This window comes from Garra rufa, chromosome 22 (genome assembly GCF_049309525.1).
Source record: "Garra rufa chromosome 22, GarRuf1.0, whole genome shotgun sequence".
NCBI lineage: Eukaryota > Metazoa > Chordata > Actinopteri > Cypriniformes > Cyprinidae > Garra > Garra rufa.
The window spans coordinates 19,286,502-19,301,887 of NC_133382.1; the positions used below are offsets into that span (position 1 = coordinate 19,286,502).

Genomic DNA, 15,386 nt, shown 5'->3' on the forward strand with positions numbered 1-15,386 from the left:
CAGCAACCACAGCAACAACAACAGCAGCAGCTGCTGCAGAACCAACGCAAGTTCCCTCCAAACATACGTCAACAAGCCGACCCACAACAGGTACCGCCTTGACCTCTTTTTCGCTAAACTACTATGCAACTGTTAAAACGACTGCAATTTTTCTTTACATATCTTTTATTCTTTATTTATTCGCTTGATCTAACATGATTCTCTATTTGAAATGTTACCCTTCAGCCTTATACAGAGTTGGCCAAAATTATTAGAACACTAATGTTTTCACCAGCAAAAAAATGGTTTTAAGTCAGTTGTTTCTAGGGCTGCAACAACGAATCGATAAAATCGATAAAAATCGATTACTAAAAGCGTTGGCAACGAATTTCATAGTCGATTCGTTGTGTCGCGCGACGCAGAGACATTTGGTTGTTATTATATATATTTTAAAAAAAAATTGAGCGCAGAGCGGAGTGGACACATTCGGTCTCTCTCCCGCACTGATGCCAGCAGAGTTCGGCACCTCATAAGCTGTGTTTCCATCCAAAAAATGTGAATTTAACTTGTGCGCAAAACTGGAACATTTGAGCATAAAGCACCGTTTCTACATTATATATATATGCTGCCCCGATTTATATCAAACATGTTTGATATTTAAGCCTACTTTGGCTAGCGTACTTTCACAGCAGCCAATGCTCGATCGCAAAACAGCTGGTGTACGGGTCGTTGGATAGTGGAGATGGAGAAAACTACTTCTATAGTTTTTGTAACTCTGTCTGTATAATGTGTCGAAAACATACCACAACCGTAAGGAGAAAGAGGAGCTCTGCTGAGGTGAAATCGTCTCAGTTTTGAATAGGGCTGTGACGGTGGCACGTTGTTTTTTTATATATAGCCTACACTTCAGTCAGCTAACAAGCAGCCTAAAAACGCTAAAATAAATCAAAGAAATAATATATTTAATTAAGAAAGTAGCCTAAGAATATTATATAGGTTATTAAACAAACATTCCTTGTAAAAATGTCCGACAGCTCATCAATTTTTGGCCGACTGAATTTCCAGTCCGACTGTCTTTTTTTCTCTTTCTCTTCCTCATTACACAGCTGCTGTTTTTAATAGCAAAGTGATTACATTTATTTTCGTTCCTTTAGTTTATAAAGTTAATTTAGAGATATATTTGGAACACTTTTTGTTTGTTAAATTCAAGTTTTTGTTTTTTAAAGTTATACCTAGCAAACAGCGGCAGACAGATCAAAAGCCTGCTTAATTCATCGCGATTTAAATTAAAATCCATTGATATGAAAAACTTAAAACATATCACAATATTAGTTTAATCATTCAATCAATATAAATCCAAAGTTTGTGCGGAGAGAAGCGCGCTTTGCAGCGCATGCCATGGACACGCCAGTGCAATGTGAAATTTCTTTTTTGCTCATAAAGGTAAGAGTAATTTACCACCCGGGCCGGAACTGTAAAGGGTCTACCTTAGTTTGTGTGTACTAACAGTATCAACAAAATGTGCTCTTAAAGAAAACAAACAGAATACGTTTGATATCTTTGGTTTAAACAGCAGCGCTTCACAATAATTAACCGAAACCCAGGTAATTGCCTCACAAACACAATATCTATAGAAAGCTTTAAATTATTATTTTACTATAAAACGAAATAATTAAAATCGAAAACAAAACTCTTTCATTAGCTAATCCATAAAGATGCATTAGGCATTAATGAGCAGATGGCAGGATCGTCAATTTCATCTTTGCAACACTGAATCAGAAAATACTAGTTTATTAATAAGTAATTCGAATATTTTCTTAATTTTTGCCTTGACACATTCATGGTAATTACTTTTGCTGGGGCTTTGAGGCCAGTTTTGCGTGCATTTGAATGCGGAACAATTCCAGCTGGTCGCTGCTGATGGTAGGACACTAAACACCGCCATGGCAGAATGAATAGCAGAAAGTTAGTCAAGTTGTCCCGTTCCAGCGTGCAAAGTCACATGACTTTTTTAATGCGCACTGAGGAATTTAATTTGAGAGGCTTCTTGATGGGAAATGCAGCATGTACACCACAGCAAGCCGCTGTCTTGACGGATAGTAATTTTAGTTTATTTAGTCTATATATTTGGCAGATGTAAAGCATACATGTGTATGTTTTTTGTGTTAGTCCATTTTTATTTTATTATTATTATTATAACAGTTCAAGGAGCAACATGTTCGTGCACTTTCTAAAGATTTTAGTTCTGTTTTTGAATAAAGGGTTGTAAATCCCTTGGTTTTTTTTTATCCGATTCATCGATTAATCGAAAAAATAATCGACAGATTAATCGATTATTAAAATAATCGTTAGTTGCAGCCCTAGTTGTTTCTATCTTTTGCTGTAGTGTGTCAGTAGGAAATATCAGTTTATATTTCCAAACATTCATTTTGCCATTAATTGTAATAATCAGTGATATTTTTGTTTGCACAAGGAGTCTGACAACAGCCAGTGCTGCACACAGAGATCATTATCCAGACAAGTACAATCCTAAAATAAATCCTAAACTGTGGCAACGTCTTCAAGATGCTTTAAGAGTCCCACATGCAAAAGTACAGTGCTGTTAAAAGTTTTAGGCACTTGTGTAAAAATGCTGTAAAATGAGGATGCTGTCAACAATAATGTCATAAATAGATTTTCTTTATCAATTAACTACTATTAACTCAATTAAATCAACATTTGGTGTGACCATCATTTGCATCTAAAGCTGCTTTTGCCCTAGTTTTTCAGGTAGCTTTGTATGTAGATCTCTGTGTGGAGCACTGGCTGTTGTCAGACTCCTTGGGCAAACAAAAATCTCACTGGATTATTACAATTAATGGCAAAATGAATGTTTGGAAATGTAAACTGATATTTCCTACTGACACACTACAGCAAAAGATAGAAATAACTGACTTAAAACCATATTTAGCTAGTGAAACACTAGTGTTATAATAATTTTGAAAACCTGAACCATCTCAAAATATGATAGAAATTGTATTTTGTTTTATTAGTTTCCCTTCGGTTATCATAGCCTTAATTTTGTTATCAGTAACTGAATATTGTTCGATAACCTGTATGTTCAAAATGATTAATACTTGGTAGCATTCATATGGTCACAACAATAGATTGCAATCTCAATCTCAATCTCAACTTGTGCTTTTTGTTTCTTTTTTACTATTATGTTACTTATTCAAGTAACTTTCTGAAACAAGCAGAATGGCAAACATCCCTCTTGCTTACATATAAATAGACTCAGTATTCGAGTAGATGTTCCACAGGATATAATGCTGCAATTTAAAGTCAAACAACATTGCAAAACAAATAGAAAGATGCTGTTGTCGTCTGTTTTCTTGTAATGTGAAAATTAATTGAGGATTGGGGTTTAACCCTCTGCAGTTGTGGATATGTGAGCAAAATGAGTTCCTGTTGAATTGCGAATTGCTGCCGTTATACTGAATCACTTTTTTTTTCTCTAGCTTGCCAGAATCATGGCTGTTCTTCAACAGCAGAGACAACAGCAGCAGCATGTGGGAGGCACAGGAGGAAGCTCCAAACTCTCTCCTTCTCACCTTGGTGGTAGTGGCCCAAAGATGCCAATGTCAGACCCCCTCTCACACCCTGGCTTGGCAGGATCTGTAGCAGACCTGCATCAGAAAACACAAGGAACGTATTCTGGTGAGTGTTTTTATTTTGTCATGTTGGGAACTTAATATAGTAGTGTATTTGTAACATGCCTTATTCTGTGTCTGAAGGGTTTGGGCCTGGAGTGAGCCTCTCTGGTCTGGAATTGGGTCCCATGGTTGGCGGTCCAGCTGGGCTTAAAGACAGTGGGGGGCAGCAATCTCGTTTCAAGTGGATGATGGAAGGTCATTCCCCAGCCCCCTCACCTCCTGATAGCACTCTGCATAAAAATGGTGCAATATCTTTTTTGTGACTCCTACAAGTTTGTGAGAATGTGCTGGTTTAACAGTAACTGAGTTTTGTTGTCTTGTTCCTCTGATATATAGGTCCCATTGCTGCTCCTCTCAAAATGAGAGGTGGTTCCCCATATTCCCAGTATGAGATGCTGGGAGGAGAGGGTTTGGGTGTGCCTCCACAAGGGCCATCAGATCACTGGCACAGAAGTCCTGGAAACAAGATGGGCGCCAAGACTGGCACATCCAGCTGGCCTCCAGGTAAACAGTGATGCAGTCATCTTTTCATCTTCATTACATGTAATTATATCTATTTGGAATTGAAATATGATTTTACCTTTAGAGTTCCAACCAGGAGTGCCTTGGAAAGGAATTCAGAGTGTGGACCCTGAGTCTGATCCTTACATGACCCCTGGAAGTATGCTGGGCTCATCAATGTCAAGCCTCAACGACACAGAGCACCAGTTGCTAAGAGACAACACAGGTACAGCTCCCTACACTTACAGATAATCGGAAGTGCATGTTTAATATAATTAGTTAGTGGATGTGTCCTTTTTGCTTCATAAATCATATGAATCACATTGATCAACAAATAGAGGATACATAAGGATGTTCTTGCATCAACAACCACATTTAAAGGAGGAGTTGTACAGATAATTCTTGTCGTCCAAGATCGTAATGTCTTTCTTTCTTCAGTTGTAAAGAAATATTTTTTTGTGGAAAACATTTCAGGATTTCTCTCCATATAGTGGACTTCTGTGGTGGAGTTTAAATTTCTAAAATGCAGTTTAAATGCAGCTTCAAAGGGCTCTAAATGATCTCTGCTGATGAAGAAGGGTCTTATTTTGCAAAACAATCTGTTATTTTCTAAAAAAAAAAAAAATTACAATTGGTATACTTTTTTTTTTTTTTTTTTCAAAATTTATTTATTTTTACCTCAGATGCTTGTCTTGTCTAGCTCTGTGTGTACTCTGTGTATTTCGGTTCAAGACGGTCAGGGTTGGTCAAAAAACTCCCATCTTATTTTCTTCTCCAACTTCCAAATTCGTCCTACATCGCTGTTTTATCTTTTTTTGTAATGGGCATTTGATCATCTTTGGTCGGTACTTCTGCAGCGATGAAGGATGATTTTGAAGTTGGAGGAGAAAATGAGATGAGTTTTTCGACATACCCCAACTCTCTTGAACTAGAATACACACAGAGCTAGACAAGATGAGCATTTGAGGTTAAAAAGTATGTAAATTACTAGGGATGCACCGATACGAATCGGCCGATCATGCTTGCGCGTTTTGTCAGTAAAGCCGGCTCTGTAATCAGCGATAAATGCCATCAGGTGCCATAAGATCGTAAAAATATGATTTCTTGATTTGTTCTTTCAAAGGTAGTTCCTCTACCAGAAATACACAGAGTACTAGACTTTGAATTTTAAATGTATTTACATAGTCATGTAAATACTAACAAACAAGTCTTGGATTTTGCATATGTTGGTATAGAATCAAATCCCTCCCTCAACACCTTGCTGCCTTCACCTGGTGCCTGGCCCTACAGTGCCTCAGAGAGCCCCCTCAACAATGCACACAACACAGGTAACAAGAAAGGACTGTTCTCACTTGATATTAGACTTCCATCATTTCTTGTTTTTTTTTTTTTCTTCCCCAGCATGAATGCTCTGAATATATTGTGCTTTATTTCCTGTTCTCACAGCTAAGTACACAGACTACAAGCCCAGCTGGCCACTTGAGCCTATAGGGCACAACAAGCCTTGGAAGACCAATCGCAACAGCTCTCATCTGCCGCGCCCACCTCCTGGCCTGACCCATCAGAAACAGCCCTCTGTTTCTCCCTGGACGGGAGGAGGCCCACGATTGGGTAGAGGCTGGGGTGGCTCTGGAGGCGGCCAAGAAAACAGATTTGGGCCTGGTAATACACCTTAAAAACCATAATAGCTCTAAAACATAATTGAAAATCACAAGTGTTAAAATGAAAGGCTATTTAGACATTCACTCAAGTAAATTGTGGTACTCCTAATCTGTGTAGGTTCTGCATGGAGTGATGGAGGAGCCTCTAAGGGGAGCTGCTGGCTGGTGTTGAGTAATCTAACCCCTCAGGTATCTATGTTATGAGTTTTGTTTTTAGTAGATTTAAATTAGCCTTTTATTTAGTTCTCTAATTTCATTGTAATGATTTGTATCATTTGTTCTCTGCAGATTGATGGCTCCACTTTGAGGACTATCTGTATGCAGCATGGGCCGCTTTTGACCTTTCACCTCGGTTTGACTCAAGGTAGTGCTCTGATTCGCTACAGTACTCGCCAAGAAGCAGCCAAAGCCCAGAGCGCACTTCACATGTAAGTGTCTATAAATCTAGATCAAAGTAATTCTCACATTTTTCAAATATTTAGGATTTTTCACATTTTAGCACGTCATCATAGCTCGTTCCTGCCTCAGAGTAAAAAATAAAAAGGTAATTCTGTAAGCTTTCAAAGTAAATCTTATTGTGATTTGCTCATACAGTTATGGTCAAAAGTTTACATACACCTTGCAGAATCTACAAAATGATAATTTACTAAATGAGGGGGATCATACGAAATGCATGTTATTTTTTTATTTAATACTGACCTGAATAAGATTTATCACATAAAAGACAATTGCATATAGTCCACAAGGGAAAATAATAGTTAAATTTATAAAAATGACCCTGTTCAAAAGTTTACATACACTTGATTCTTAATGCTGTGTTCCTACCTGAATGATCCACAGCTTTTTTTTTTTTTGTTGTTGTTTAGTGATAGTTGCATATACGAGTACCTTGTTTGTCCTGAACAGTTGTCCTGCCCGCTGTTCTTCAGAAAAATCCTTCAGGTCCCACAAATTATTTGGTTTTTCAGCATTTTTGTGTATTTGAACCTTTTCCAACAATGACTATGATTTTAAGATCTATCTTTTCATATTGAGGACAACTGAGGGACTCATATGCAGCTATTACAGAAGGTTCAAATGCTCACTGATGCTTCAGAAGGAAACAATGCATTAAGAGCTGGGGGTGAAAACTTTTGAAATTTAAGGATCAGGGTAAATTTTACTTGTCTTCTGGGAAACATGTAAATATCTTCTGTAGCTTCTGAATGGCAATACTAAATGGAAAAAAAAGATATTTAGGCTAAATAAGAAAAATGTACACCTTTATTCTGTTCAAAAGTTTACACCCCTGGCTCTTAATGCATCGCCTTTTCTTCTGAAGCATCAGTTAGTGTTTCAACCTTCTGTAATGGTTGCATATGAGTCCCTCAGTTGTCCTCAGTGTGAAAAGATGGATCTCAAAATCATACAGTCATTGTTGGAAAGGGTTCAAATACACAATAAATGCTGAAAAACCAAAAAATATGTGGAACCTGAAGGACTTTTGAACAGGGTCATTTTTATAATTTCAACTGTTGTTTTCTTTTGTGGACTATATGTAAACATCTTTTAAGTGAAATATCTTATTCAGTTCAGTACTAAATAAAAAATAACATGCATTTTGTGTGATCCCTCTTATATTGGTAAAACCATTAACCTTTTGCAGATTCCTTTGCAATTGCGAGTTACATTGTGACCTATAACATCACAATTATGAGAAATAATCATGCTGTAAGATATAACGTCACAATTGTGAAAAATAAAGTCACAATTAGAAAAATTGGCACAGTTGCAAGAATCATTTGTGAGAAATATTGATGCAGTTGTGAGAAATCATTAGATTATGAGAAATAAAGTTGCAAGTTGGAGTAACAAGCACAGTTCTGAGAAATGGTTACATTGTGAGATGCACAGTCACAATTGTAAGAAATAAAGTCGCAGTTACAGTAAACAAAGGCTCAATTGCAAGAAATGGTTACTAGACAGAGATATTAGACACAAGCACATTTGTGAATAATTAAGTTGCAATGTGAGATTAGCTGTTTAGTACATTTTATTGTACTCTGTGGCAGAAACTGCTTCCATACATTTTTTTTAAACATCTTTCTAAATGTAATCTTCGAAAATCCCCCCAGGTGTGTTTTAGGTAACACCACAATCCTGGCCGAGTTCGTGAGCGAGGAGGAGGTTGCTCGCTATTTTGCACATTCCCAGGCTGGAGCTGGCGGAAGCAGCAGCGGAGCTGGTGGCGTGGCCGTCTCCGCTCAGGCAGGAGTGACGGGGTCATCGGGGGCCGGGGCCGTGGGTACCATCAGCGCTGGGAGTGGCGAGCGAGAACGGGCCGGAGTGGGAAGTTTGACAACAGGAGGAAGCAACAACGGTGGCGGAACCGGGCCCGCTGGCTCTACCTGGCAGAGTTTGGAAGGTACAGGCAGCTCCCCTGACCCAGCGTCTGCCCAGGGAGCAGGCCTAAGTATTTTTGCCCAGTGGAGCAGCAACGGTGCTGGAGGCAGCGTGGGCAGCAACCCAGGAGGTGTCGATCCTGGCAGGGCGGGGTTGTGGGGCGGCATGACTCCAGGGTACACAAGCAGCAGTCTGTGGGGGTCTCCGGCCATGGAAGATCGGCACCAGATGAGCAGCCCTGCGCCGCTGTTGCCTGGAGACCTGCTGGGAGGAGGTGCAGACTCTATCTGACTGATGCAGCCACTTACAGACAAATACACATGCAGCAACACACACACACTTATACATACAACAGATATATAAATGTAACAGCTATCCTCCTATATTATCACAGACGCAGGAATATAGGAACATTAATCTGAATACAGGCGATTTGTGTACATGCCCTCTGTCACTCAGACGGGCGCATAATGCATAAATATACATCCAAGTATTTAGTATACATTCGTAACACCTATGTAGACGAGATTTCAAAGGTAAGCACTCAAACGTCAGATGCAGTAAACACTTACTAAGTGCTGAGGAGCAGACCGACTGCATTACGAAAGCTAGCAAAATGCATTAATCCGAAATTCTATAGACGACACTGGTTACAAATGTACACACACTGTCATTTTTACCCAAGCAGTGTTTCAAGCTCCCCATAATCCGATTTTCACCACATGGGAGCGTGGAGGAGCAGTGTGTGGAAGTCAGTCAGTACTGATACACGCGTACGCACACACAAACACATCCCATTTCTTCTTACCCTTAAATGAAGACTTCGGCAAGACTTGAACAGGACATGCAAACAGTTGGACCTAAATACTGACTCAACTGGATGAATCCTAAACCTTGAGGTCATAAAGATCACACTCGCATACTGAGACGCTCTCACTCAGGCGTGCACTGTAAAGGAGAAACCAGACAAAAAAGGACAAAAATATGCATCATACAATGTTGTTACGGCTCCATTTTCATGCAGACTTAAATTACTCAAACACTGTTCTGATGTCTGACAAACTGTATCTCGTTGTCTTTTTTTGTTTTAAATGATGGTGAAATCCAGAAATGTTTTTTTTTTTTTTTTTTTTTTCCCAAAAGCTGACCTCGTCTTTTTTTTTTTTTTTTTCTTAATTGAGTATGTTGTCATATGACGATCACTTGGATGTTACCTAGCTGTACAAGGTGCCCTTTCTGCCTGTGCGTGCATGAGTGAAGTCCCAGGTAGTGGAGGCGACGTTCCGAGTGTTTGTGAGGCATCGATGAATGTGTGGCAGCCAGAGATTAACAAGCGTGGTGTATTTACAAAGATCAGTGCTGGATTAGGGCGGTGAGTAAATGTGTGAGTGACGGCTTATTTCAGGTGTTTGATGTCTATGTGTGCATGATATATGTATGCAGGTGTGGCTGTGTGTGTGAGTGTAGACGGCAAGTTCAAGAACATTGGCACTAATGAATATTTCTTAAGTTGTGGTTTTAGCAGCCTTTTTTTGTTTTATATATTGTCTGAATTGCAATAATTATAATAAAGAAAAAAGATTTTTTTAGAAGATGCAACCAACTGAAGGCATTCATACTGAAACATGAAACATGCCAAACCTTATTGTACCAAGCTGAGCTGGATGGGTGTTTTAGGAACACTTCAAAGTTACCAGTTGTTTATTTTTGTTGTTGTGTACCATTATAAATTAAGGCGGGCTTTATCACTCGTGTTCAGGTTTTTTGTTTCTGATTTTACAAAAGAAATTAATTTAAAAAAAGAACAAGACAATTAATAAAGGTTGAATTTAATTTTGTTGTCAATTGTGTGCATTTTTCTTTTATACAGTATTTATTACAGCTAGAATCCACTTTTATTATATGGGTCATTGTTGCTTTACAATCTGTTTCAAATAGATAAACTTAGTTATTAGTTCCTTGTTAAAAAAATTCTGTATAATTATTTCATCATTGTCTGAGCTTGGCATAACCAGAAAAATGTATGTGAACCTGGACCACAAAACCAGTCTTAAAGGTTGTATCAGCGATTTCTAGCCTAAAACATAAAGTGTCAATTTCAGCTGACCTTTCTTCACGATCCGCTCGCTGCCTGCCCCATAAATTGTCTGTGAAAAAACCGCGTCTCTCTGGTCAGCCTAGGGTCCGAGATATGCCAAAAAAACAATCAGCGCTATCAACTATTCCACAGATAAACAAACAGTGTTCCAACCAATCAGCGTCAGGGGTTTGGTGTTGTGGACTTTCCTACTGGTGCAGGGATGTGAGGGAGGCGGAGCGAAAGTCCACAACACCAAACCCCTGACGCTGATTGGTTGGAACACTGTTTGTTTATCTGTGGAAAGGTTGGTAGTGCCGATTGTTTTTTTGGCATATCTCGGACCCTAGGCTGACCAGAGAGACGCGGTTTTTTCACAGACAATTTATGGGGCAGGCAGCGAGCGGATCGTGAAAGGTCAGCTGAATTTGACACTTTATGTTTCAGGCTAGAAATCGCTGATACAACCTTTAAGTAGCACGGGTATATTTATAGCAATACCCAAAATACATTGTATGGGTCAGAATTATTGATTTTTATGCCAAAAATCATTAGGATAGTTTTAAATATATAAAACATAAATTTTAAATTAGTAATATGCATTGCTAAGAACTTTATTTAGACAACTTGAAAGGCCTTTTTCTCAGTATTTTGCTTTTTTGGACCCTCAGATCACAGATTTTTAAATAATTGCATCAAATATTGTCCTTACAAACCATACATCAATGGCAAGCATATTTATTCAGCTGTCAGATGCTGTATAAATCAAAATGGACCCTTCAGACTTTTTGTGGTCTGGGGTCACATATATTCTTTATAAAAATGCTCAGAGTTATTTATAATTTCACATGAATTTGCTGGTATAGAAGTCATACTTTTGAAATGAGTATTCACCTTTTTTTAAATAAATTTTATGGGTCTGACTTCTGGTTGAGATCCACATTCAGCTATTTTTAATGATAATTGGTGTATCTTACCACATTATTTTAATGTATTATCTTAATTATGAACACAGTGGTTAGTAGTGCAAACAGTTTTACCATTTACTGCACCTTGTTATTCTTCTTATTTCCCTATAGCGGTTAATGAACTGGATTAAGTTTTTCATCATTACCTGATAAAGTATTTGACTTGGCATAACCCCCCAAAAATCTTTATAAAATAGCCCATAGAGTTATTTATAATTTTTTTCAGGCTTTACTGTTCTAGAAATTACACTTAAGATATTAGACTTACTGGTATCCGCCTTTTTTCATTTTTTTTTACGTAAGAGTGGGTGCGGCCATTTGTAAATTTTATGGGTTGGCTTCCAGTTTCATCCACGTCCAGCTATTGTTATCTGACCGAATATTGCAAATTGTTGTGCTTAACAGATTATTTTAATGTATTATCTTAATTATGAACAATGGTTTGTAGTGCTAACTTTTTTACTGTTTACTGCACCTTGTTGTTGTTGTTATTTCCCTACAGCGGCTAATGAACCTGAAGTCTCGCCCATAACCTTACTTCCATGTTGAAGAAAAAGGTGGATATCCAGGTTTTCCAAGACAATGCAAACCTTGGCTCTTCAAGCGGGTGAATTAAAATAATGTCATGATTGTTATATCATTGTTTTGGCATATTTTAATGCTTGTTTTTGCATTATTTTAAATCATTTGAAAGCCTAATTGAGAACAGCTGGTTTAGACTTTTATTGTTTTGTTTTTTCAGTAATGACTGACTGTACATTATCCAAATAATCCCATGTCTAGCTCCCAAATGAGCAAATACAAGAAATATTTGTTTACGTAAGTGAAACTGAAATAATGTGAAATTGAAAATATTTTTTATGTACCAAAGAATACGTTATAAAATGGATATGAGCCACGTTCAAAGCTGTTGTAAATTACTCTACAAACATATGATGCACCTTTGTTTATGCCTGTGTGTTGCTTGGCAACCACTTTGTTGCAAACACAACAATTTCTACATTGTTCGGCGGAAGAATAATGTTTTTATTAATAACATTACACTTTATTTTCACTATATTTATTTGTTTTATTTTGTAAAACCTTACTATGTATATGGAATAACCGTTTTATAGAACCAATAAGCCCATTGAAGGTGTGGTTTACAGTGAATTTATAACAGCTAAGGAGCGAGTTATACCAAAGACTTTATATATACAGTTGCAATCAAAATTATTTAACCCCCCAGAGACTGCAGTACTTTACAAATAAAAGCTTGTCTGAAGTTTCAGGACTTTATAAAAATGCATCTACAACAGTTTACTGGCATATTAAAAGTGATAATGTCAATATATAATGTAATGTGTTTGAGTTCTAGGATTTTTTAATAACACAGCTATGTAAGAATTATTCAACCCCTATTCAACATTGCCATTTTAAGTCATTTATTTTTGTGGTAGGGAACAAAATTATCCTAAAACACAACACAAATGCTTTATAAACTATTAAAAAAACTGAATCAGCTTGAGATGTTACACATCTATACATCTATCCCATGCATGTGCTGAAGTTGAGTAACAAATATGGTAAAGTCAACAGAGCTTTCACAAAAGCTATAGAGAAGAAATAGTTTTATTGTATTAGTAAGTCTAAGGCTACGTGAAGATTTCTAAGACATTAAAAGCCTTATTCCTTAGTTTAAAGTGTGTTGTACCAGAAAACCTTTGAGGGTGTTGAACCAAAAATGCACAATATCATAAAATGTCCTATCAGAGCAACTGAGAAAAACCTGCAATGTACAGCCAAAGACTTGCAAGATGACCAGACGAAAGGAGGAAAAATATTTAATTCCAGAGTAGAAGATGAACACTAGACAAGCATGGCCTTCATGTTGGGGCATCTTGGCGAATACCATTCTTGATCAAGAAGAACATAAAGGTCAGCTTGAATATGCTCAAATTTATTTGGATAGACCTGTGGAGTTCTGGAAGAATGTTTTATGGAGTGATATGACCAAACTAGAACTTTTTGGACGTATAGATCAGCGGACTGTCTTGTGCAAAAAAGAGAAAACTAATGAGCAGAAGAACACTATCTCCATGGTCAAACATGGAGGTGAGCTGATCCAATTATGGGGTTGTTTTACTGTAGCATGAAGTGGAAAACATGAGCGTATGAAGGAAGCCATGGATTCTTTGAAGTATCAGGCCATTTTGCCAAGAATTGTGATGCCTTTGGTGCAAAGACCGAAGATGATGATCAATGGACTTTCCTGCAGGACAATCATCCCAAAGTAAACATCCAAATCTACTTATGCTTGGTTCAGGGATCAGTCACAGAATGTTCTTGAGTGGCCTGTTCAGTCTCCAGATTTAATTCTCATTGAAAATATTTGGTCGAATTTGAAGAAAGCAGTGGCAAAGTGAAAACCAAAGATTATCCGTGATCTAAAAGCTTTTTCAGCCGAGGAATGGTCCAAGATTGCAGTAGAGAGGTGATCAACGCTTCTAAACACTGCATTTATAGGTGGTTTTAAATAATAAAAGATTCTGCACCAAATTTTACTTTTGGGGGTTGAATAATTTTGAACATGAACATTTAGAGCCAATTTGTTTGTTTTTTTTCCATTATTTATCAATTTATGTTCTCAGAATAACTCAAATGTGTATTAAAATACTTTATCTAATAGTGTACTAATGCCTTTGTAGATTTGTTTTTAGAAAAACAAATTATCTGGAACAAAATGTCTTGCATGTCAAGGGGGTTGAATAATTCCGATTGCAACTATATAGGGACTTTGGTTATACACCATTAGCTGTTATAAATTCACTGTAAACCACGGCTTCTCAGGGCTTATTGCTTTTTATAAAACAGATAGTTCCGGTCCTTGATTCTGATTAGTTGAGCCGCGTTGGAAGCTGCTGTAAATTACTCTACAAACATGCTCTGTTTTATTTTGTGAAACCTTACTACATATATGGAATACTGTTTTATAAAAGCAATAAGCCCCATGAAGCTGTGGTTTACAGTGAATTTATAACAGCTAAGAGGCGAGTTATACCAAAGACTTTATATATAGGGACTTTGTTTATACTCCCTTAGCTGTTATAAATTCACTGTAAACCACGGCTTCACGGGGCTTATTGCTTTTTTTATAAAATGGGTAATTCCGGTCCTGGATTCTGATTAGTTGAGCCGCGTTCGAAGCTGTTGTAAATTATCTGTGTGTTGCAGCAACCACTTTGTTGCAACCACAACCGTTTCTGAAAAAACTACATTGATTGGCAGAAGAATAATGTTTTTATTAATATCATTACACAAATGAAGTTCCTCTGAAATAGTTGTGGTTGCAACAAAGTGGTTGTACAGATGTAAACAAAGGTGTATGTTTTAGAGTAATTTATAACAGCTTCGAATGCGGCTCAACTAATCAGAATTAAAGACTGGAACTATCCGTTTTATAATAAAGCAATAAGCCCCAAGAAGCCATGGTTTACAGTGAATTTATATACGCTAAGGGGCGAGTCTTCGGTTATACCCCCTAAACTGTTATAAATTCACTGTAATCCACGGCTTCATGGGGTTTATTGCTTTATTATAAAACGGATAGTTCCAGTCTTTAATTCTGATTAGTTGAGCCGCATTCGAAGCTGTTATAAATTACTCTAAAACGTACACCTTTGTTTACATCTGTGCAACCACTTTGTTGCAACCACAACTATTTCAGAGGAACTTCATTTGTTTTATTAATATCATTACAATTTGCTTTGTTTTAATTTGTGAAACCTACTATGTATATGAAATAACCATTTTATTAAATCAATAAGCCCCAAGAAGCCATGGTTTACAGTGAATTTATAACAGCTAAGAGGCCTAACCACAGCTTCCTGGGGCTTATTGGTTTGTTTTAAAATACCGAGGTTACCAAAATCCGTTTCTTAATCAGAAATGATTGTATATTATTAACATTATTACATTTTTACCATATGTCAAAAAAAATATTTTTTTAAATTACAAAAATATAAAAAACACAGTTTCGCTGATTAAATAGAGCGTTGTAGTTCGTCCGTGTGGGTGGAAGAGAAGCTGCGTACTCACGTCAAGCGCGCGGCCCCTTGAAGTGATCCGGGTCCTTCCGCTAGTTTGT

General features: G+C 37.4%; 2 protein-coding genes across 2 annotated transcripts in view; both read left to right on the forward strand.

Annotated features, from left to right (window-relative positions):
• LOC141297435 (polycystin-1-like) overlaps positions 1-136 on the forward strand; it is a 30,561-nt gene extending 30,425 nt beyond the window's left edge. The window contains exon 33 of the mRNA XM_073827871.1: positions 4-136. Coding sequence (XP_073683972.1) covers positions 4-136 — 133 coding nt within the window. The remainder of the gene's footprint in view (positions 1-3) is intronic.
• LOC141297806 (trinucleotide repeat-containing gene 6B protein-like) lies at positions 7-10,048 on the forward strand. Its single transcript, XM_073828259.1, has 10 exons — positions 7-90; positions 3,477-3,675; positions 3,753-3,914; positions 4,008-4,175; positions 4,258-4,398; positions 5,408-5,500; positions 5,619-5,834; positions 5,952-6,022; positions 6,122-6,261; positions 7,948-10,048. Exons 2-10 carry the CDS (start codon positions 3,489-3,491, stop codon positions 8,504-8,506), a joined length of 1,737 nt encoding a protein of 578 aa, XP_073684360.1. The 5' UTR covers positions 7-90; positions 3,477-3,488; the 3' UTR covers positions 8,507-10,048.
• The last annotated feature ends 5,338 nt before the right edge of the window (positions 10,049-15,386 follow it).

Excerpts from the sequence above, each read along its gene's own strand:
- LOC141297806 (XM_073828259.1), top strand. The coding sequence starts at position 3,489 with ATGGCTGTTCTTCAACAGCAGAGACAACAGCAGCAGCATGTGGGAGGC. Across the intron at positions 3,915-4,007 it reads TAGCACTCTGCATAAAAATG|GTCCCATTGCTGCTCCTCTC; the intron begins GTGCAATATCTT and ends TCTGATATATAG. Across the intron at positions 4,399-5,407 it reads GTTGCTAAGAGACAACACAG|AATCAAATCCCTCCCTCAAC; the intron begins GTACAGCTCCCT and ends ATGTTGGTATAG.